At 40.8% G+C, this 22,023-nt stretch overlaps 1 protein-coding gene across 2 annotated transcripts; it reads right to left on the bottom strand.

Annotated features, from left to right (window-relative positions):
* Positions 1-4,397: 4,397 nt before the first annotated feature.
* Scgdelta (sarcoglycan delta) lies at positions 4,398-15,859 on the bottom strand. 2 transcript variants are annotated; one of them, XM_089263870.1, is made up of 6 exons: positions 15,726-15,859; positions 9,409-10,010; positions 9,223-9,343; positions 8,032-8,293; positions 6,277-6,400; positions 4,398-6,135 (listed from the first exon to the last, which is right to left on the bottom strand). In XM_089263870.1, exons 2-6 carry the CDS (start codon positions 9,877-9,879, stop codon positions 5,947-5,949), a joined length of 1,167 nt encoding a protein of 388 aa, XP_089119996.1. In that variant the 5' UTR covers positions 9,880-10,010; positions 15,726-15,859; the 3' UTR covers positions 4,398-5,946. The 2 variants fall into 2 exon arrangements, with proteins under 2 accessions (XP_089119996.1, XP_089119995.1); XM_089263869.1 differs by having other exon boundaries at positions 9,409-10,057; positions 15,722-15,805.
* Positions 15,860-22,023: the final 6,164 nt, after the last annotated feature.

Raw genomic sequence — 22,023 nt, 5'->3', positions numbered from 1 at the left:
GCATATACTACATTAACAAATATTTTGGAAATGAATCCTATAAGAACTGTACACTACTCGAAAGCGGATTACTGTACTATGCGCCTTTCCTGGGAGAAATCAGCGAATCAGTTTTATACTACACCAGCAGTTCTCTATATCGAATGCCTTTGATGTTTCCAGTCAATTTAATTGATTGTCTTCTGCTTTTTCTGCAGGAGTATGACATATTTGTAGACTTATTCAGAATGGTTGCAAAGGATTTCTATGTGTCCATTTGATGCTCGCATAAGACCAATTGGTTTATTTGCTTCCTAAGTTATGCAGTTTCGGATTCGATGTTCGCCCAAATCTAATTGGTTGAACTTTTTGCGGTTCGTGGCTTAGACCCTTGACATCATGATGCAAATGCCAGTGGTTGAAGTTATTTGACCTTTTTGTAGTTCAATTCAATTAAAGCCAAATGATAGTGGAACTAGGTTCGATTAGTTAATACGTTGCCCATAAATCTTCATTTGGCGGCTCCAATTAAAAATTATCTCTAATTGGCGCGTGCGAATGGTTGCAAGAACGAAAGGCAGGGCAAATTAAGGTGCGGGAGGAGGGAAAGGTCCTACGGCCATGCTGTCTTCTTGAACTTTTACACGTCTTATCGCTGCTATTTGGGAACAAATCGTGCTATGCGGCACAGCTCTCAGCACACCTGCCGTTTGACTTTTGAAAGGCAACCCAGACACATTCACAGACACACACCCATTTGTAAGCCCAGGGGCACATACACACATACTTATGCACTGGAATACATGGGGCAAGTGGCGTGCAGAAAGGAGCAAAAATGTAATTCGGATTTAATTGCCTGTTAACACGCACTCGCGCACAGCGGGCACAGGCAACAGCTCGTAAAAAGCGCACAAAAAGTGGCAGGTGGGTAAAATCGAGGAGGCGGGCCGGGGACAGCAGCGACAGCAGCGACAGCAATGAGTTAAAACAAGAGGAAACAGTTAAGCGCGGCACTCACAAAATGAACAGCTCGTAATTTAAGCAGCAAATTGTGGGATACCCTTTTGTTCAGCTTGTTCAGCTTGTTTAGCTTGCTTAGCTTGGTTAGCTTGTTGGGTGAGCCATGGTCGATATGCCGGTGGGTCGGCTGCCAAAAAGAGGTAAATGCACTTTTTAAGCGTTGCCCGCAACTGATAATCAATCTCGTAAATAGTACGTTCTCTTTTCACTAGGTGCCAGGCAAAAATGTTTAGAGTAACTGTTCGAACTTGCCGAATTGCGGAACTACAGCAAAAAATGCTTGACTTTAATCAGACAGTAGAAAACAGGTGGCATGCGGTCATGGAAGCCGATGAAGAAGACTCGGTGAAAGAAGTGCCGTTGTGGGCATAAGCCGCAGATAGGCAGCGCGTGATATGCGGCAACCGACATTCATTACGACATAAATTCGTTTAGTTACCGGTCCCCCAAACATTCCGACAGACTGGAACTGGCGCAAGCACTGCCGCCGATAAGGCTCCCACACCACACCAAAAGCAGCACCGATACCAACACCAGCAAGTGCAACAGCAACGGCAACATCTGAGGCAACGACTAGTTGTACCTCATGTACTGGACTTCGTCGATGATGCCATTGCAGCACGCATAACCCAAAGTGCTGCATACGCCAAGGAGTTGGCAACTTGCAGTTGCTACTCCTGCTATCTACATGTATATGTATCTGTGGGAGTGCTTGTGCATACCCACACACAGACGAGCGCCCTTCTAGAGGATTCGCCTTCTCGACAAACGCCACGCTACATTGTCTGCTTGCATGCAAATAAATTAAAGTCAGGTAAGTGTACACGCGCGCCTTGCTACCATCTACCATCTACCATCTACCACCTACCACCTAACATCTACCACTATCACCATCATTATCATCACCAGCACCAGCACCAGCACCAGTCCTCTGCAAGAGGGCGAATCAGGTCTAGCACTCAAACTACCCGCCATTTTCCGTGAGCAATATATGAGGCTAGCGATGTATTTAATAACTTAATAAATAAATAAATTACGTATACGAGCTGTTGGCATCAAAAAATAAAAGATAATAAATACACATACATATATGTATGCTTATAAATAAGAGAATAGGCGGGAAGAGAAGACTTAGCCCAGCAAGCCCCGCCACAGCAAATATGAGATGGGTACTTTGTAAGTAAATGAAACAATTAATTAGATTCCATGTTGCATGCAAATCCTATTAGCTGCGACAGTATGTCGCAGCCACTCTCATGCATACTTAATTTGTCAGTTTTGGTGCAAGTTCGCAAAAACGCAGGATCCGTTAGCCAACTGTTGCACCACGAGAACGAGGAGGTCGGGGCACAGCATGGTCGAGAGGCAAGTGGTGCTTGTTGTTAACTGGTTGATGCGGCTGCTGAGCTGGTGCGGTGCTTAAAAAATTAATAGGCCGAGGCAGGTGGTGCTTGCTCTGAGGTGCTCCCATTCATATTTTAAGACAAGCGCCATTTAAAGTTGAGTAACGTGTTAAATTTAAACTACTTAATAGCCACGTATGCTCACGCATAAGTCACCCCTTGCGTTCCTTGTTATAGTGAGAAGGGAGCAGCAGTCCAGCACCAGGTAACACGCTCAAACCTGGACCCAGACCCAGACCCAGAACGAGGCCCAGACTCAGTACCAGTACCTGGCTTCAACCCCATGAGCGCCACCAACTAGACGTCGCTGTGGAAAGTTTCCATAGCTATTCATATCTATGCATGGGTGTGCTGGTAAGGTAATTAGAAAATTTTATGCGATTACTACTTGCTTGTTTAACATTTTGGGCAACATTCTTCCATCCTTTAAAGCACACACACTCACGTACACAGAGAGGAGCGCGCGCCATGTGAAAAAAGGAACAACATGCAACTGAGCCAATGATGCGAAGTAAAGTACAAAAGCGGCTTTTAGAATATTAATGGAATACTAAATACATATAGCGTGTAAAGTGGCATACTCACACACATAGACACATTAAAATATGTGTTCGAGGGGTGGTAAAAGGACGAGCGACAACTTTAACTAATTATCATTACCCTATCTCGCCAGATAACCCATTTTCAAGAAAATTATTGCCAAGTTAAGTAAATTGACAAATTTGCTACTGTTCCTGCTTGACTGGCCATCGCATGCTCGAAGTTCGAACTCTCTAAATGCTTAAACATGCCAAAACAACCGTATCATTCAGTAAATTAAAAATTCTAAACATTTTTATCGATTGTTCCTGCTGACACTCGTTGATACTAAGCTTTAATAATTTTTAAGCAATATATTTATCGCTTTTCATCATAGATTTGCATGATTATATTTTGTCTTGCTCTTCCATAAATCTTATCTAGCACATTCACAAAATATTATTTATTAAATTTTGATAACATATTTCCGGCGTATGTCAGCTAGTTAATATATGAGTATAATTATCTTGGAAATTAGCTGGAAAATGAATAGGAGCGCCGCAAAAAGGCTTTTTTCAAAGATTTTCCAACTTCAATTAGTGTTTTTGTTACACGTTTGAGGCATCTCCACATGTTTATTAAAAATCCGGAATGATGGTAAACCAAATTACATTGCGCAACAGTGCAAAATATTCCAAAGCGCTAAAAATTTCTAGCTTGAACTTTTTCTTCATTCGATATAATGAATGGACACTCGCATACTCAGCGCACATAACGCAAGTGGGTATATCGGTTCGCTAGATTGCCAAATGCCACTGAAAACAATAAATATATACTGCGAATACAAACCTGTGCGATATACCTAGACGTTGCGTGCCGGTCAGCCTAATGCAAATGGAAAATAGAGTGGATAATGTATCGCGCCGTCGGGTATGCCCATACACTCATAGAGCTTTTTTCGAGCAGACGCCGAGATACCGCACACTCAAATTATTACAGCCGGTCAAAATTAGCTCGAAAAGCTCAATTGTCGCTCAAATTCTCTAAAACGAACTAGTCGACGACGAGCGAGCGTCGTGCGACCTGCGCTACGCTCGCCTTCGGATCCTCGTCGGCAACTCCCACAAGTGAGCCTGACGAGTGTCCTCGGCGCGGCCTTCGCTTAGACGCACCCACAAAGCACTTCGAATAGCATTGAATTCAATTGAAGTGGTGCTAGAAGGCGTTAACCAACGAAGCACTCGGCTTGAGTCGTCGCCTCGCTTTGAGTGCTTTGAGTGGAAAAAGTGCGCAAAATCCTTGTCGTCGAATAAAAAAACTGTTCATTCAGCCAATTGCAGGCGGCAGGCGGAAATATGCTGCTTTCTTTGTTAGTTACTCTTGTAGTTGTTGTTTATAAGTATATGTTGGTATATCATTTATTTATTTCTTTGTTATTATATTCAATTATTTTTAAATATATATACTTATTATATATATATTTTAATATATATATATAGCTGATATGGTTTCCATATGTATATATAGATATATATGTGTAAACTTATCGTGCAAAAAAAAAGATTTCTACTTGACTAACAAAGAATATTACAATTATACTCGTAAATTCCCATTTAAAAGCATTTTTGTTTTAAATGTTTCCACTCTCTAAATGGCATACATATGTATATTCAACGGCAATATATTAACATCCTATTCATATTCGTATCCTACATATAAATAGCTCTTATAGTTCATTGAATGATACTTCATTGTCTTCGTATTGTGATTAATGTTAGAGTTTCGTTATTTACTGTTAGCATTTAACAACAATTGCTACAAACGTATTTTATTTGTATACTTTTTTCCGCACTTATCCGATTTCCGACCTATATACATAAGCATTTTCGTGATTACATTAATGGTACATATTGAGTAATAATGCTCATCTGCTGCATGTAGGAAAATGTGTGTTGGAATTCATTCATTTTATATACATAACGTATGTGAATAAATACACAGCTCATTTCTCTTTCAACGATCCCGTTACTTGGAAAATATTTTATATTTACTCCAGCTCAATCTCAAACATACTTTGTTAGGCATCTATGTATGTCCATTCAAATGATCTTATATTGAAGCAAGCTGGTGTGGTTCAAATGTGTTTCTGAAAATGAAATCTAGTTCTGGTCCTATCTGTCAAAAAGAGGCACCGCCTTAAATTTGGTTGGGCTGATGTTGGTGGCATTCGCACCGAATTGAATTGTCATTCCCACGTGCTAGTAAGGTAGGTAGGTAGGTAGATATCCACCACTTATAGATTAGCATTACATTCAGCTATATATATACTCATATATATAGTATTACTTAGTTGTATACTTCGTATGTTGATATATTAACTGCATGTACACAAAGTGCAAGTGCAAGAAGCTCTCGATTTTGTTCTCGTGTTCAGTATTCATTCGTATTTATGTGTGTATATATTTAGAGGGCTAGTTCGATTAATAAAAATAGCTGTATACCCCAATATGTCAAGTTATTAAATACATATGTATTGCACTAGTTGATTCGAGTTATTTGTATATAGACAGACATACCTACATAGATGTTACAACTACAGATAGCACTATTCAGATTCTCGACAATCTCGCAGTATTGTGAATTTTTAAGAGACAACAACGGTTCATCGGCTTCTATTAGTACTACAACATATTAATACTGCAACACATAATAATATGGATACCAATTTATTCATAGAGCATATACTCTATAACTGTATTCGCGTCGTTGTTTAAGAACAATAAATATTATGTTATTTGTTGCAAATGAATAATATGTACAGTATATGTATGCACGAGTATATGTTATGCCTATGTGACGCGAGCACCAATTATGGTGCGCTATGCTCTACATATGATCTATAATTACGTTTGCATTTCCATATGCTAATGGCTATATAAAATACTTTTGCTTATAGATGCACATACACATATGATGTACGTATAGCTCTTATATGCGGGAACATTTACTCCTCCAGACCAACTTATCATCTACAAACTGTTGAGTCGTCGCCGGCGCATATCGAATGGGGCGAGGCGAGGAACAGTTTGCCGTTAAAGCAGGCACACAGTTGGAAGACTCGATGCATGTGATCTCGATTTTGAGCAGATCCCATTATCGGCGGCTGAGCAGTGCGCAAGTTGGGCATAATTATCTTGGACGACTCCAAACGCAGCTGTGCAGTTGGTAGAGGGGAACAGGAGAATGGAGTAAATTGCATAATTGTTGCATTGGATATGCAGGCTTCAGCTCAACCAGAATCGGCTATTGCAGTTCAGATTCAATGGAATAAAGCTAGAATATATATTATACTCACGCTGCCATCAAGTGCGCGTAATTTGACATCCTCCAGGGCCATCAGTTCGATTCCTCCGGCTCGTGACTGTAAATTGATATCTTTTGCGGCTGTTATCTCTAATTGACGCGTTGGTGACTCTAGTCTGCAATAAACTCAACGAATTGAAGCATAAAAACACAACGAGTTTCACGACTTAATATATTAATATTGATTTAGAATCTTATCGATGTCTTAACTAGAGCTGATCGAATTTAAATTGTGTTTTTTGATCTTTGTTTGCTCTAGCTCGAGTCTTCTTCAATAACTATGTTTTGAACGTGTAAGCAGAAGGTAATATCGTTATAATATATGTATGCAATATTCTGTTTGATTTTAATTTAATCGTTTTGATAATATCGCCTCTTTGCCGAATGTCATTGCTGAAGTCAAACAGAAAAGCCTCGGGGAAAAAAATAGACACGAATGAGCCCACCGGTCATCGGCAAATTTGTCAATGTAAACGTTATTACAAGCATCTCTCGCACGGCTGTTAATGGTCCGTACACACATTTACAACCTCAAAACCCATCCCCACACTGACCAGCATACGAGTTATCACCACAATATTTCAATATGGACCCAACGATTCTCTGGCAATAAAAAAAAATGAAATAATCAATGCCCTCGAGCGCTTTTCAATTCAGTCGTCGTCGTCGCCAACGATGCCCATTTCAATGATGATGGCCTACCCAACCCTCACAATCACCGCTCATCACATTTCTGCATGTGTGTATAAGTGTATGTGTGTGTGTACATGTGGATGTGTGCATGCTGAATGCATGCATGTGTGTACGGCCGTGTGTAAATATTTTCGCTCTTCAACAGGCTACATGCCAACACCTCACGAGTGTCAGCGTTTTGTGTTTTGTCTGTTGTTGTTGTTGTTGCTGGTGACGTTGTTGCCGCCGCAAAGGTGATGGCGACGTTGACATACACAGTTGAGCATTGAGAGCATGGCGGGTGTTTGTTTGTTTTTAATTTTTTATTTCTGAGATTTTGCCATGCCCGATTAATGTGTTTGGCTTACACACATATTCACCCACACTCACACGCACATATATATATATATATATATATATATATATATATATATATATATATATATATATATATATATATATACATATATATATATATGCATGGGTATGTATGCGAGATGTGTGTTATGGACTTTACGAAATTTATTACTGTTGTTGAATTTCAACACTGTATGGAATTTCGCTGCGGCATTCCAATGGCTCTCTGTGCTGGGCATTGTTTTCCATCGTGCTACCATAATGACTTCGTCACGTAATGGGTAACGCACTCCGAGGGCTTCCTTTCATTCAAGCATGTGCATCAGATTTGGCTTGATCACGTACACATGCAAACTTATCCTCTTAGACTACTAAACTAACAAGCATGGCCAAGGGTATCTAGTCGTCCGTACTGCGAAGTCAACGTTTTTACCGGTTTTCATTCAGTTTGATTGGTATGCATAATGGGCTTCCTTCAATTGATATAATTACTCTGACAAATTTTAAGTCAAATGGACATATTTATGTATTTATTACAGACAGGTTATTGCATTTCATTCAATATAATTGTATAAATCAATTATGATCATGCACTGACATGTAAAGAGGCCTTTGTAAAAAGACCCGAATGCATATATATACACATATATTTATATATACAACTATAGACATATATACAACGGCACACTACAGTGGGTCATAGGTATTGAACACTTACCTGAGCTCCCGGCCCGGCTCAGCACGAATGTGCGGTGTTTGTATGGACTCCCGGAAGATGGCGCCACCCTCTCCCTCGATGCGGAGCGAGTGCGCTCCGATAGTGACTCGATTTCGATTTACCGAAAATAAATTTCGTCCGGTGGTATCGTTGATGCGAAATCCCGCTGACAGACATTCAAACTTATCATGCCCCAAGAATAAATGATTCTCAAGCACACCGTTCGGGTCACGTGTATTGATTGAAAAATTACGTGAGGACTCTGTTGATGGCGCCGCCAGAGATGCAGGAAAGAGATATAATTTATACGAACTACTTTAGAAAGACGTTAGAAAATGCTAAATTGTATATATTATTTTCCATTTAAATATGATTTTTACAGTCTCAAAGGTCAATCCTACGTACATGTATACGACGTATATGTCGACATGTCAGTTATGCGAAATAAATAAATGCGAAAATTCGCATTGCCTGCCTTGGCGTAGTGTGAAAAACCTAACCAGATTGCGTAGCGCTTTGCCATGAAGTTGTCCTTTTTGTGCGGCTTTTTCCGTCTATTGCTAGAACGAAATGTTTTTGCAAGGGGGAAACAGGGGGGCACATTTACATGTGGCCGCACCTTTGCCTTCATCCGTCTTCTTTGGCTGAGCCACGGATATCGTATGTGCTGACTATCTGTAATTGTATATCGCTTGATTGCTGTAGACCGCAGCGGTAACAGCTGCGATCTCATTTGATAAGATACCACCTCCGCTTGTCCATTCACGCCTTGCAGGATGTCAGTGGCAACATTCCGACACATATGCATATTAACGTACGTACACACGTACGCGTATGCATGCAAAGGTATGAACTTTTACCGGCTACCTATCTGCGAATCTACTGATTTACGGCCCGAGTGACAACGGCACACATTTGTCGTGGACAGGTCCAGCTCAACTGGAGGCAGTTGCCTCTAGGCTGGCAAGAGGAGAAACAAATTACTAGGCTAAGTAGAACACAAAGCGTTTCCTGCCTGATCTGATGTACTGCAAACTTATTGTCTTCTCCATATTTAATTAGACTTCTCATTAATCCTGATTTCAGCGTACAGCAAATGAACCAAATGGAGTGTATAAAGTAAATATGACCGGGACTATCCCGGCATATTTTAACAAGTATTCATATTAAGCATTTATGGGAAGAACTTACCTATGGATATCGGCTGTCCGTGCCTTGAGCGTATTGTCGATGCCCGCAGCATGTCCATAATGACCGTCTGGCCTGTGAGTTGGATGCCACCTGGAACGATCTTCAGTTGGCCCATGCCATCCTGAAATAACAAGGTGGATTAACCGAGGAGCAAGGGTTAATATACTACTTTACTACTTTACTCACCGTCGAGAACTCCATCACCTTGAGTATCCACAATGTCAGCACCAAGTTTGTGATGATTAGCAGCATTAACAGTAACAGCAATGTGTATAGGCACTTTTTACGCCAGCCAATTAGGCCGAGATACATTTCGATTCCATCAACGAAGCCACCGACATTCTCTTGCTTTTTGGCACCCACGGACGAGCCACCTTTGCCGACGCCCGACACAATAGTGCGATTCCCCCTCTCCCCGCCTGGTCTGGCTGTCATTATGGTGGCCGTCTTAGCGGAGGCAGAGGAGGAGGAGGTGATGGCACTGCGTGGGCCACCTTCACCGGCATTGCTGCGTGCCAAAATGCCTGGCTGGGTCGTTTTACTTTTTCGCATTTGTTTGGGCGTGGCTCTAGCGGTCTGCTGGTGTCCTGTAGCCGCTGGCATTGACATTGCAGTTGCTCTGCAGGCTCCAACTTCTGCGCTGCCACCGGCCAGCATCGCAATCAATTGATTTTCTTGGTCCTGCTCTCTGCTTCCTGTTTTATTCCTTTAGCGATCCGCTTCGTTTGTGTGTGCGCTCTGCGCCGTCCATATTAAAAGCATAGCTGCCTCAACTGCATCAGCCGAAGCTAATAAAATTTTGTTTATAATTCATATATTAAAGCAAGTAAGAAAGCTTTAGTCGAGACTACTCGACTACGAAATCCCCTTAACCCTACGAGGAACTGATATATCAATGATTCTTCGCGTCTGTCTGCTCACATAAGAGACACACACACGGACACACACAGCACGCACGCATAAACACGTATGGGCTGCAGTGTATGTTTAGTACGGGAATTTAATACGTTACTAACTATTTTTGTTGATGGACTAACTTCGTGAAACTTCAGATCGTGACTATAACATTGAAATGCATGCATCTGCCAAAGCACAAGTGTCTAGTATTAGAAATACACCTTTTACAAATTTAACGGTGTGGGGGTGGATTTAGGGGTGGAGGTGAATCATAATAAAAGCTCTATTAAGTACATATAAATACACATTTAAAATTTGGCGAGTCTAGCTCCAAAGATGTAGGAGTGTGCTGTATTCACGGACATTTAAAACAAACAAATTGAATTTACTAGCTCTTTTATCTTATGAGATCGACGCGTTCAAACATACGGCCAGACGGACAGACAGACAAACGGACAGACAGACAAACGGACAGGGATAAATCGACTCAGCTCGTCGCCCTGATCAAGAATATATACACTCCTCCTTCTGTCTGTTACATACATATCAACAAATCCAATATACCCTGATTTCCCATTTTCCATGGGTTCAAGGTATAAAAATATAATTTTGTACCTGTGAAAGAAACCAGTCGTTGCAATTCGATACTATTAGCACCAGACATTATTTTTATACCCTGAACCCATTGAAAATGGGAAATCAGGGTATAATGGTTTTGTTAAAATGTATGTAACAGGCAGAAGGAGGCGTGGCAGACCCCACAAAGTATATATATTCTTGATCAGGGCGACGAGCTGAGTCGATTTAGCCCTGTCCGTCTGTCTGTCCGTCCGTCCGTCCGTCCGTCCGTCCGTCCGTCCGTCCGTCTGTCCGTATGTTTGAACGCGTCGATTTCAGAAGATACAAGAGCTAGAGACTTCAACTTTTTTTTAAAATGTCCGTATATATCACGCGGATATCGAGTTTATCACTAAAAAACGATAACTCATTCCGATACTTTTTTATCGATAAAAAACCTTATCGAATATCACTTAAATAATTATATCTCCTACATCTTTCAAGCTAGAGTCTCCAAATTTAAAATGTATATAAAGATGTATTTTATACAATTTCGGTTTTTGTTAAAATTTACCCCCCACTCCTAAATCCACCCCCTCACCCTCATCTTTGTAAAAATCGTATATCAAATACTAGAGACTTGTGCTTCGATATACACATACATTTAAACAATATGAATACGTTCTGAAAGTTTCATTCCGATCGTACGTCTAGAAATTAAATTATTCAACAAATAAGTTGTCATTATATTGCCAACACTGCAGCGCAACCCAAGCGCAATCGCCTGTATATGTGAGTGTGTGTGTGTGCGTGTATTTGTTTGCATGAGTGCGTGTGTGGGTGCTAATTATTATTGAAATATCAGTTGCTTGTAGGGTTCAGGGGATCTCGTAGTCGAGCAGTCTCGACTAGAGCTTTCTTACTTGTTCATAATAGGTGTGGCATATGCAGAAGATAATCAGCGTTAAATATATAAGGCAGCTAGCATTATTCTCAAATCTGATTTTCCCCTGTACTCAAAGAGTGACTTCTAACCCCATCCAAAGTTTTTACTACTGGAGTGAGGTCAGGAATTATGGTGTTATAAAAATACAGAAAGTGTTCTTATTATATGTGACATGCTGTCGGCAAACTGAACAGCGATTACATTACTGATTTTGATTTAATCTTTGATATTGCCCCGTTTGGCGTGCATCCGCCGATATGGCACTGCTGACATCAGTTGGTGGCTTCACACGCGCAATTGTTAAATAATGCATAACTGCATGTCAAAGTGCGCACTTTTGCATTCAGATATGAACGCATGCAGATGTGTATCAGTGGGTCTCAGATATGAAGATAAACAGCCAGAGCGAGAGATGAAGCTGCCGGCAGATACGGATACAACTACAGCTACAGATAGAAATACAAATACAGACACAGATACAAAAATGCATAATCTGATGCATTCACTTGCATGAGCTGCGCTGTCGCCATCGACGGGCTACGGGGGGTTTGGCAACCTGGCAAGTACAAATTTTGTGCATTCATTAAGTTTTCCCGTCAAAAGAATTCAAAATAATAAAATATATCATGTAAGAAGTGAGTCCAACTGATTGTTTGATACTCTGTTTACTATGTGTTGTCGTCATGTTAATCGGTTCTTCTTAGAGCTCTTCGAAAATAGATCGATCTCTAAAAATGTGGAACTTTCATCTGTAGATATTGTATTTATGAAATGAGAACTAATATACTCGCTGACTCTTTGAAAATAATGTGTTTTAAATAAACCAAAAATATGAGTGCACTTGAAGAGAATCATAAATATGGCCGTTGAATATTTCGACGTAAAATATGTGTACATATATATGCAAACATATGTGAACATATATATACGTGAACTATGGATTTAAGTTAACTTTTCACTTCCACTGGGCTATATACTTTCGAAGAAGAAGAGATAAGTTGAGTCAATTAAAAATAAACCCGAAGTGGATACTATCTAAATATAGAAAATATGTGTATGTATTTCTCTTTTCATGTGGATTTTCATGGCCGCAGCGAGAAAAGCGTTCGGCGTGGGCGTGAGTAATGAAACACATATTTGATGCGCTCAGTAAAAATATAGAATTAAATGTGTACATATTTGCTCATCTATTGAGTCAGATTTTTCCTTATTCCATAAGAATTTTGTGTTTTCCGTGTGTTTTATGGATTTGCTTTGAATACGTGTTACGATTCCGCTGTATACACTCACGCATAGGTGAATGAATCAATGAATATTTCTTGCTCGCTTACATCTGCTCATTTCTACAGGTATTCTATTGGAATTTTATGACTTTTGGAACTATTATACTACATGTTTAGATTAATGACATTATATTCGAGAGACAGCCCTCTTACCTTGGCTTGGAAAATGTTATGGCCAATAAAAATGTTGGCTAAATAAATGTTCGCCCACCTCAATTTTAGCAATATTTTCAGTTCATTCGCGATTTGTTTATTCAACGCTACTTAACAAGTGAGAAATTGTTTATTGAATCCCAAAGAAAATACAAATTTTGTTAGCAAATTGATGGCCAAAACCAAATGGCTTTGAAGATTTTGCAACGAGCTATTTTTAAGCATTTCACAATATTTATTAATTCGACCGTAAGTACTTTAACGAGCTGCTGCAAACGTCTAATTGCAGATTTAATACTTAAAACTGAAGAGTATAAGACCTTGAAAATTTTGCCGAAACAAATCCGATAAAATGAAATCAATGTCAATGTTGATTAAATGCCTAAAATGAAATCTATCAAATTGAAATTTTTGTGGCTTAGGCACAGCCGCTGACTCCGCCTGACCACAGACTAGCGGGAAAAAACGAATTAATTGAATTAAATTTACTTGCTGCCATTGTGCGGATTGAAATGGATAAGTAATGCATTTTGTAATCATAGAAAGCCATGTCCGTCGCTAGATTTTATAGCTTCCAAAAATGCGTGACTTAGCTTAGATATATGCACATACCTTTCAGTGTTCTTTGTAAGTAGCTCGGGCACAATTGGAGTTTCAGCCATATATTGGTATCTAATGGCATATCTCGATCACTGAGATATAACAAAGACTTTATCTCATCTTAAAAATCTATTTAGACATATGAAGATCACATTCACTTTCAGAACATAATGGAACGGAATAAGTTTTTACAAGGATAGACAGTAAATAGGATTGTTTTTTTTTTTTTTTTTTTTTGCAACTCTTGTGAGTTGTGTTGATTTGAATAGGAGAAGGGGAGTTAGCTTAGTCTACAAAGCACTTTTCCAAACTGAAGGGAAGTTTCAGTGGCAGGAAGAACAACTAAAGAGTTAGCAACTAGTTGGAATTGCAGGAAGTGTGCCTATGTGTGTGTGTGTGTGTCGGGGATAATGTGAGGGTTCGCAAGGGGCTTGCACAAAACGTTTTCATTATGCCCGCACATACATATAGCCATAATCTCAAAAAAGAACTCGGACAAGCAGTTAGACTGACTGCCTTAATGGCGGTCGGGGAACGTGCTCTGTGAGCGGTAACTGGAGCCCGAATGCAAATACCCAACGCGTTGATTTAGTATCTGCAGACAGCCGGTTATTACACGCACTCGAATGGCGAGCAAAAGGTTTACTGGGCGGAAATAAGGGACAGGGCAACTATTAGTTGCAGTGGCTCCAAAAACGACGGCTGCTAGCACGTACGTTCAGTTTTAGTTAAGTTACAGATATACACAGACATAAACATATACATATATATGAGTATGTAGTTGCCTCATAGTTAATGTTGCATGTTCCCGTCGTTGTTTTTGCTGTTGTTGTCACACGTTTTTATTGCCCAAATGCAGCATATGCTCCAAATTATTCGGCTGCAATGGGAGGCAGTCGTAGGTGCTCTCTGGCTCAGCATATCACAGTGAACATACAAATTACATGTCTGCACATAATATCGGCTGGGATCAGGCATCTTTTATATATCATGCGTAAAATACACTTAAATGTCCTCAAGCATCTTTAACTAATGTACTGAAAATTAATTCAAACGATATGAACATAGTAACTATCCATACAAATGTTGAATTATGATAAAGCAGCTTGCATTATATTACATAAGTTTTAAAATTTGATGAAATTTCAGTATCTTTTCTCAGCTGCGTTGTGCGGTACGTATAGGTAGGCTTGACTGTAGTAGAGTCGTTGCATGTGTTTGCATATGCGAGCACGCCTCTGACTGTGGACACACACTTTCGGAAACGGAAACGTATATAAAGTTGTTGAAAAGTCCTTGACAATGGGTAATTTAACGTAAAGTAGACTTATTGTAAGCTGAGGAGAGGAAACAGGCCTAGAGGGGCTAAGTTGAAGACGAGGCGCAGACACTTGGACATTCATTCTTAACTACAAATAATAGCTGTGTCCCGACATTAACTTATCAAAAACAACCAATACACATGTCCGCCAAGGTTGATGGGGGTCGCGTACGTATTTGCGTATTTGCGGCGAGCCGCTGTCTATATTGTCCCTGCATAGACTTTCTGTTAGACAGTCAACTACGTCTCATATCCAGCTTCGTATTTTATTTAGTCTGTTGGGTACTCTCTTTAGAGCAAAACGAAGACCAGTCGCTGTCACGAGAAATTCTTATTCATATCACGCGTTAGGGCGATAAGCCCGAACAGAAATTTTACTACAAAAATATTTCTTCTTCGTTTGCAAATTTTATTTATTACTTTTGTGAAACGAAGGAGAGCAATAATTTTGCATTTCCTAGGTACTTTCTACAAGCAGAAAAAGCTTATGAAAATCATTTCTTTTAAGTAGATCGGTTTTGAGCTTATCGATTTGTTTATCGAGACAATCTGAGCGGCATTAACATATATTCTGCGACGCGATGGGTATCATCTATTATGGTCCCCTCTCTATAGCTTGGTCTGATCAATATCTTAGATTTTAGTTATATATAGGTATAACTAGTTTACTTTGATAACTGTTAGCCACCAAAGTGTATAAGAAAGAGATCTCGAAGGATTTATGATAATGGTGCCAAGTACATACCATTCTATTTTAAAAGATGGATTAGAAAACTGTGGTCACTTTCCAACGTATTTATAATTTTAATTTTCTGTCTATGGATTGAATTGATGTATTAGCAAAGTTTTTAAGTCACAATTAATGGAATTGACGGTTTTTCACATAAATATGAAATATATTTTAGTATTTGAAATATTGGACACTTAAATACTTGTTATGTGAACACTGATTTTTTTTTTTTTTTTTTTCAAACAATTACATATAATGAATCAATTGCGTATATATATATATACACATTAAAAAAAATATATATTAAACAACTTCTACAAATATGTCGACAAAATTAACTGATGACGGAGCACTACGAGTCTTTAGAAAGTAATAAGTGCTCGACAACGTGTTTGACCTGGACCGCCGCTACGGTGAACTGAAGTCGTGAACGTTTACAAAACAACTGACGGCACAGTCACTTCTGCTCGAACATCAACACTTCCGTGACCGCTGTGGCGGCAGCCAGTGGAAATTGGCACTGGCTGCCAGTGGCAGTCGGCAATCGGTAGTCGGCTCTCGGCAGTCGGCAGTCGGCAGTCGCAGAGACGCCGGGTGTATAAAAGCTTTTGCCGAATGTTGGCCAAAAGTTTCACTCAAATCATACACGTTCGTCCGTTCTGGTAGGTCGGGTGCGAGCGGTGAGAGTCGGCTCGTCGGTTCCATTCGGCAGACCGCCTTCGCAGATTTGTTTACCTTTTCGAACATTCAACACGTGGTTTTTCCAATACTTTGGACTGCACTTCTGTTTACCTTTGGCCACTGAGTAAGTAGCCAGTCAATGTTGGCTCCATTCCGCTAGTCGCCGTCCAATAATTAACTATTTATCATTACATTGATACACAAACTGAATTGTGTATACGAAAGGTTCCCAAAATGTAAGTTTTTCGAAGACACCCTTCGGGAAACGCCTCTTAAAATGCCATTTCAATATTGTAACGGGCCACAGCGATGAGTATTGTTATGCAATTGCTCGCTAACATATTCCTAAAAAGTGAGACCACACACCAGCATGTTTCTGCAAAGGCATTGAATTAAGTTTTCGTAAAATAGATAAATTATTAATTGTTGTCATCTGCATGCGAGTATTTGGGGATGGTCGAGCATTTCGTTCGGTGGGACAATGAAATAAACAGGGTTCAGTCCTGCGTGCCTCTTTGTTGTTTGGCCTGTGTATCCTTGAGCGTGTTTGCAAATTAAAGCGTTTTCATCCTTGGCCAGAGTTCATAATTTTGCGCCTTTCATTAAGACCTCTATATAGCATGCGTGGTGGCCTGCACACACATTGGTCCTTTTAATTGTTCTTTCCAACAGCTGCTATAGGGCGTTCTCAGCCTCAGATGCCGGGCTGCCTGAGCAAGGGCACGAAGAGAAGGTCGGGAAATGCTTGAGAGGAAGGAGCAACCGGATTTGGGTCACTGCTTATGCAGTGGGGATACTTCCACGTTAGGAATATACACAAAATGCTGTAAGCGCCCGCTCCGGAACTTATCTTTTGCCTATTGTGAGGAGAGTCACCCACTGTTTGGCTAGGCATAGTCGATGTGGATGTGGGCGTGACTTGTCTGCCCAGAGGCTGTGCGGAACCACATATCAACCAAAAACCCTTGTAATTGTACCGTCCTATGCCACTTTACATTTTATTCACAAAGAGCCACGCCAGCCCATCCACACACAGCTGTTAATTGTCCTCTGAAGCCAAGGAGTCAGCTTGCGGGCACAGCTGGCGTCCTCGACATTGTGGATTTTATGCATATATAATTTGTAATTTTAAAACTAAATTTTTCGCTATATTTTGTTCTTGAATGTGACAGGTCACGTTTGCTGGTAAAATAATAAGCTTACACTAGAGTCTATCGCTGTATGGCAGCTGTTTGAGTTGTGTTTCACTCTGCCCCTACACAAACAGAAAAGGCTTTGGAATCCTGTGCTAGTTCATTTCATATGAAGTATAATTCTGACCCTAGTACCATATTTATATTAGGATATATTGTATGTTAATCTACCCATATCTGACTGCGTCACTGACTGCTCATTTCACCGAGTTTGCGAATATTTTCATTTATTAATGTGGGAATTAAAGTAGACTGAAGACTTATCTCTTTGTACGCTCTCTCTATTAAGGGATTTATTAATTCAGTATCAACTCAATGAAAAGTACGTGATGGCAAATTGATTGCAATCAGTGAAACGGACTATTAGAATGGCCATGAAACAGCCAAGGGGATAACCTCTCACCTTTGAAGGCCGTTAAAAGTCTCAGGTTTTCCTTGAAATCGCAGACGAAATTTATATGGACAACTCAATGATTGCTCGCAGTAGCTAAGCTTTGTGTGCTGTCAACACCAAACACCGAACGTCCATATAGAGAAATGCCCGTCATAAAGCAGGTGGAGACATTGCGAGACAGACAGCCATTCCAGTTGCCGATGAGCCAGCCAACCAGTCAAGCAGTCAACCAGTCAGCCAGTCAGTCAGTCCATCAATTGTTTCAACGTGAGTGGGAATAGTTGTCTTCTTTTTTTTGCTGATGGCATCATCAGTCCATCGGCAGGGAACAGAAATAGCATCAACGTGGCCATCATGCACAGCACTGGTCTTTCCTTCCTTTTCCTGTTCCTGGCATTGGCATTGGCACTGGTCTACTGCAAATGCCGAAGTGCACCAAAAACAAACCAACTAACGATCGGCAAAGCGACACGACAGTGTCGGCCCAACAGATGTGTAGAAGTGCCTTCTGTTGGGCTCAAAGCTCCACCGCCACCGCCAGCTCCAACTCAGGCAATGGAAGCGGCAGTGGCAGGGGTAGGGGTAGGGGTAGGGGCAGGGGCCTTGGCAGAGGCCCAAGCACGAGTGCAGAAAAATCCCATGAATAATTCCACTTCAATTTCACTTTGTATATTTCATTTTTGTGTTGCATGCATCATGACGGCAGCGTCAATGACAGACGACAGCAATTGGCTTTGATAACGTTTGCTCTTTTGCGTTTCTATCGCGGCGTGGCGCAGGTCGAAGGGTATTGTCAGACTGCTCATTCATGGCATTCCGCAACTCGGCCAACACCCGTCATGTACTTATTAATCAACAATAATTCTCGCTCTGTTCCCATTTCAGTTCAGTTTTTAAGCCTGGCTCCAGCGCGGTCCCAGTCGGACAGCAGGTTGTATATTTATTTCGTTGCCCTCTGTGCATTAAATAAACTTGTGTGTCAAATTTTGATCAATTATTCAGTTAAAATGCTGGACAAATCTACTCACCACATTTGCCCATTTGCAAATTGAATGATGGATTTATGAGTTTACAACGTTAAGTCGTTTGGTTTTTGATGGAATTAAATAAAAGTATATTAAAAATATTGCCATCATTGGCCAAAAGCACATGCCAGATTCAACATTGAACATTCGGCATCAGACATTCTCTACATACATACATAAATTTGCATTCGTGGACATAGGCAGTTAGTGGAAAGTGCATCGGCGTGGATTATTCAAATAAAAGTATAGCAGGAATCCTTCCGATTCTGACACACACACGCATGCATTCGAATGTATTTGCACACATATATTTAGAAGTGTGTATGGATGTAGTTAAGTCAACCGTAAAGGTGCACGATTGGTGACCTGACAGCTGACAGGAAGCTCTGCAAAAAACTCCAAAGGCTTATGGCAAATTTATCAAATTGGATTGAAGACTCGCGGACATGAGATAAGAGAGTTTCTACAGTTCAACACTTAATAGTTTGGCTATTAGTCATATGAATACCGACGTAGCCTCAGTCTCACAGTGCCGAATTAGAGACCGGAGGAGATATATAATAATTACCATTTACCGCTCCGAATGCAAGATAACAATCACAGCACAACTGGGCTTGAAATTGGACTATCGTTAAATTTGAAATCGGTATGATAATTACGCGTAAATCACACTTGCATTACAATGCTGAAGCTGCTTATTAATGGATAAGTGCGTATATGAGACATTTTATGGCGGAATGTTGCATGCACTCATACTATCACGAGTAAATGCCGGCTAATGAGGAAAGTTAATATAGCATTCTATACATGCCACCATTTACAGCATATGCAGCATGAACAGTGATGTAAATGAGCTGAATTATGTACACATAAATTCCTCATCAGGTTTCACTTTTCTGCTCTGAGCACATGCAGCCAGCGCACACAGGTAAGCACTCTTGCGTTCAGTTGTCTAAGCGATTTTTGATTACACTTCCGTCGGAAATTATCATATATCCTTCAGCTTGAATAATTTTCAAGAAGAATCGCGACATAGGCGGCTCGTAGTGGAACCAACCTACATCACAGAGGCCGATGAGGTCTTTAGCACAAAGAGGGAAACTCAATGGAAGAAAAATTTAAAACTTTAAACTGATTGACGGTGAGCTACTCAAGCTCTATCAATTATTTATTTGTCCACCATAATCGCAAACTTTTTTCATGGAGAGTCTCGAAGAAACGAAGTCTACTTATTGTCATTTCGTTAATCGAACATTAAAACAAGCGAAGTCAGTTCAGTGCTAAGCCAATAATATGTTAAGAGCATTTAATATACTCTCTTTAGCACTTTAGTAGCTGTAAGGACAGCAAACATTTATTCAGGCAGCCAAGGCACATCCCCCCTCCTGTACTCACCGTTCGCCCTGCACTCTCCCCCTGCCTAGACAGTCGTCTGGCCGAGAAGCGCAGAAACCCGACGCTAATTAAAGGCATTTGTTGTAGCATTTTCATTCAATTAATTATTTCGGCTATCAACGCTGTCAATCTTTTTATCAACAACAAATCTGCCAAGCCAGTGCCGCAGCAACCGAGTAATCGTATAGTCAGTAAAAACTTATTTGTTTTGGCAGCTTGAGGCCAGCAGCTGCCGTTGAATAGCGGCCAACATCAGTTAGACCGACCGTTCAACGGGTGGCTAACAATGCCTTATAAACGCTTTGTTTTCGCCTCTCTGTTCTCCCTCTCTCTCTCTCTCTCTGGCACACCCTCACTGACTTCCCCCCTGTTTCCGTATGCTTTTATTTTTACCCAACGTTGTTGCAACAGTCCACAGTCTGATATTTGTAGAATCCAGCTTGTCCTTTTGTTAAACGTCTATCAGCCGTCAGATGTGCACGTCTGAACGGCTATGGCTGATGGGTGTAAAAAATAAGAATGGTTGTAAATAATTTGAAACCATTGAACGTATTGCTCGCTTACGTTTCAGAAATTATTATATACCCCGAGTTACTACCGACAAGCCAGAACTAACAGAACTAAGTCCCCATCGTCTGTCAAGCTACTTAATAAATCCCTCTTGGAAACGCTTTTCTATTGGGCAGAGCACGCTGATGATGTGTAGTGCAGCTTGCGGTTAAGGGAAACAGGATGTTAACCTGGTCAAGGTAAGGTCCCCAACATTGCACATTCAATATCAATAGAAGGACCTCACAGGAAATAGACTCTGCTTCCTTAATGACATACATGTGGAAACAGCTTTTCACAGGCATATTTTCAGTGAGCCCTCTTGCCCGCCAAGCCACTGACCCTTTTATGCAAATATTTTTACAAAAGCGGCTAAGTACATAAATGTTTATCGTGGGCTCTCCGAACCGTCTACTCTGTTCGCCCATGTGCTCTTGCTGCTTATCTATGACGGTGGCTGCTGTGTAACAGAGGCAGTAAGAAGCATTCGAGTTGAGGCCGAAGCGGTATATAGGCTTGCTTTGGTGGTTAACTCTAACTTAGCTTTATGACCGCGTTTAAAGAGATATATTAAAGCGAAATATGTTTTGCATCGGGAGTTGAGCCTGCTGGAGTTGTGGTGTTGACTGCCAGCTCATTGTCGGACCAACGCCAACGCCAACGCCAACGCCAACAGTGATGCCATTGCAATCTAGATTTGAGATCGGAATCGTAAAACCGGAAATAAAACAGGAAAATTAAAAACGTACAAAAGGTGCAAAATAGAGAGGAATGCAGGCAGTTTGCAGTTTGCGCAAACAGATAGGCGGCCGTTAGGCAGACAGACACGCTCTAAGAGAAACATTGAGCGCCTGGCAGGCGAGGAAGCTGGCAAAAATACAAAAGCAAAAAATATACAACTCCGAGGGCAATATGTAAAATGAAAACTGAAAGAGTAGCGGTGGGCTCGAAAGCGTTAAATCGGCCACCTTACCTGTAGCTGTTGCCACCGCCGCCGTTGCCGCAAGGGCATCAACTGTTGGGAACAGGCCTAGGCACAGAGGCACAGCCACAGACCGAGTCTGATTAAAGTTGCC

Source organism: Drosophila navojoa, chromosome X, assembly GCF_054131105.1.
Source record: "Drosophila navojoa isolate 15081-1374.11 chromosome X, UAZ_NAV_1.0, whole genome shotgun sequence".
NCBI classification, from domain to species: Eukaryota; Metazoa; Arthropoda; class Insecta; order Diptera; family Drosophilidae; genus Drosophila; species Drosophila navojoa.
Note: the sequence above shows the minus strand (reverse complement) of the source record. Positions and strands in the feature narration are given on the sequence as shown.